We start from the raw sequence: 2,118 nt of genomic DNA on the forward strand, positions 1-2,118 counted from the left end.
GGCAAAAAATAGTATAAGTGATTTGGGAGCGAGGAAGGGGACAGGCAACAGGGGGAAGGGACAGGAGGAAGGAGCAGGGGCAGGAGCAGGGGACAGGGAAAAGGGGCAGTGGTAGGGGACAGGGGAAGGGGCAGGAGGAAGGGAGCAGGGGCAAGGGAAGGGAAGGGGACAGGAGGAAGGGGGTAGGAGTAGGGGACAGGAGGAAGGGGCAGGAGGAAGGGAGCAGAGGCAGGAGAAGGGGACAGGGGGAAGGGGCAGGAGGAAGGGGCAGTGGTAGGGGACAGGGGAAGGGGCAGGAGGAAGGGAGCAGGGGCAAGGGAAGGGAAGGGAAGGGGACAGGAGGAAGGGGAAGGAGGAAGGGAGCAGAGGCAGGAGATGGGGACAGGGGAAAGGGCAGGAGGAACGGGGAAGGAGCAGGGGCAGGAGGAACGGGGAAGGAGCAGGGGCAGAAGTAGGGGACAGGGAAAAGGGGCAGGAGGAAGGGGCAGTGGCAAGGGAAGGGGAAGGGGCAGGAGGAAGGGAGCAGTGGCAAGGGAAGGGGACAGGGGGAAGGGGCAGCAGGAAGGGGTAGGAGCAGGGGACAGGAGGAAGGGGCAGGAGGAAGGGAGCAGAGGCAGATGAAGGGGACAGGGGAAGGGACAGGAGGAAGGGGGAAGGAGCAGGGGAAGGAGCAGGGGCAGGAGCAGGGGACAGGGGGAAGGGACAGGAGGAAGGGGCAGTGGTAGGGGACAGGAGGAAGGGGCAGTGGTAGGGGACAGGGGAAGGGGCAGGAGGAAGGGAGCAGGGGCAAGGGAAGGGGACAGGGGGAAGGGGCAGGAGGAAGGGGGTAGGAGCAGGGGACAGGAGGAAGGGGCAGGGGAAGGGAGCAGAGGCAGGAGAAGGGGACAGGGGGAAGGGGCAGGAGGAAGGGGCAGTGGTAGGGGACAGGAGGAAGTGACAGGAGGAAGGGGGAAGGAGCAGGGGCAGGAGCAGGTGCAGGGGACAGGGGGAAGGGGCAGGAGGAAGGGGCAGTGGTAGGGGACAGGGGAAGGGGCAGGAGGAAGGGAGCAGGGGCAAGGGAAGGGAAGGGGACAGGGGCAAGGGGCAGGAGGAAGGGGGTAGGAGCAGGGGACAGGAGGAAGGGAGCAGAGGCAGGAGAAGGGGACAGGGGGAAGGGGCAGGAGGAAGGGGGAAGGAGCAGGGGCAGGAGCAGGTGCAGGAGGAAGGGGCAGGAGGAAGGGGCAGTGGTAGGGGACACGGGAAGGGGCAGGAGGAAGGGAGCAGGGGCGAGGGAAGGGAAGAGGGGCAGGAGGAAGGGGGTAGGAGCAGGGGACAGGAGGAAGAAGGCAGAGGCAGGAGAAGGGGACAGGGGGAAGGGGCAGGAGGAAGGGGCAGTGGTAGGGGACAGGGGAAGGGGCAGGAGGAAGGGAGCAGGGGCGAGGGAAGGGAAGGGAAGAGGGGCAAGGGGCAGGAGGAAGGGGGTAGGAGCAGGGGACAGGAGGAAGAAGGCAGAGGCAGGAGAAGGGGACAGGGGGAAGGGGCAGGAGGAAGGGGCAGTGGTAGGGGACAGGGGGAAGAGGCAGGAGGAAGGGGGTAGGAGCAGGGGCAGGAGGAAGGGAGCAGAGGCAGGAGAAGGGGACAGGGGGAAGGGGCAGGAGGAAGGGAACAGGGGCAAGGGAAGGGGGCAGGGGGTAGGAGTAGGGGTAAGGGACAGGAGGAATGGGCAGGAGGAAGGTGGTAGAAGTAGGAGCAGGAGACAGGGGGAAGGGGCAGGAGAAAAGGGGTAGGAGGAGGGGGAGAGGAAGAAGGCAGGGGAAGGGGCGCAGTACCCACATTATGACCTACGCATCGATAGCCTTATGTGTTTTGGTGCACTATTGATTAGGGGTGGGGTTGGTCTCTAGATGACCTGTACATGTACTTAGGTTAGGGATAGATTCAAATTAATACCTTTCCCATATATTCAACACCGAATTTGAAATCATCCATAACTACATACTTTTCAATCAACTTCAAACATATGAAACTTACTGTAGAAGAAAAGAATTACAGATAATTTAATGATTTTGATGCTGTTCATACATTCATAATTCGCTCTTTGTTTATCCCTTATTTATCACAGTTTTCTTTCTATTTTTT

The 2,118-nt window shown here is 61.2% G+C and overlaps 1 protein-coding gene across 1 annotated transcript; it reads left to right on the top strand.

The window, feature by feature from the left end:
- Positions 1–375: 375 nt before the first annotated feature.
- LOC135157754 (spidroin-1-like) lies at positions 376–1,766 on the top strand. Its single transcript, XM_064114567.1, has 2 exons — positions 376–613; positions 961–1,766. Exons 1-2 carry the CDS (start codon positions 376–378, stop codon positions 1,764–1,766), a joined length of 1,044 nt encoding a protein of 347 aa, XP_063970637.1.
- Positions 1,767–2,118: the final 352 nt, after the last annotated feature.

This window comes from Lytechinus pictus, unplaced genomic scaffold (assembly GCF_037042905.1).
Source record: "Lytechinus pictus isolate F3 Inbred unplaced genomic scaffold, Lp3.0 scaffold_19, whole genome shotgun sequence".
Lineage (NCBI taxonomy): Eukaryota > Metazoa > Echinodermata > Echinoidea > Temnopleuroida > Toxopneustidae > Lytechinus > Lytechinus pictus.

What these genes read in the sequence shown, in the direction of transcription:
- LOC135157754 (XM_064114567.1), top strand. Translation starts at nt 376, where the DNA reads ATGGGGACAGGGGAAAGGGCAGGAGGAACGGGGAAGGAGCAGGGGCAG. An exon ending in GCAGGAGGAAGGGAGCAGAG is followed by an intron (nt 614 to 960) that starts GCAGATGAAGGG and finishes GGGAAGGAGCAG; the next exon opens with GGGCAGGAGCAGGTGCAGGG.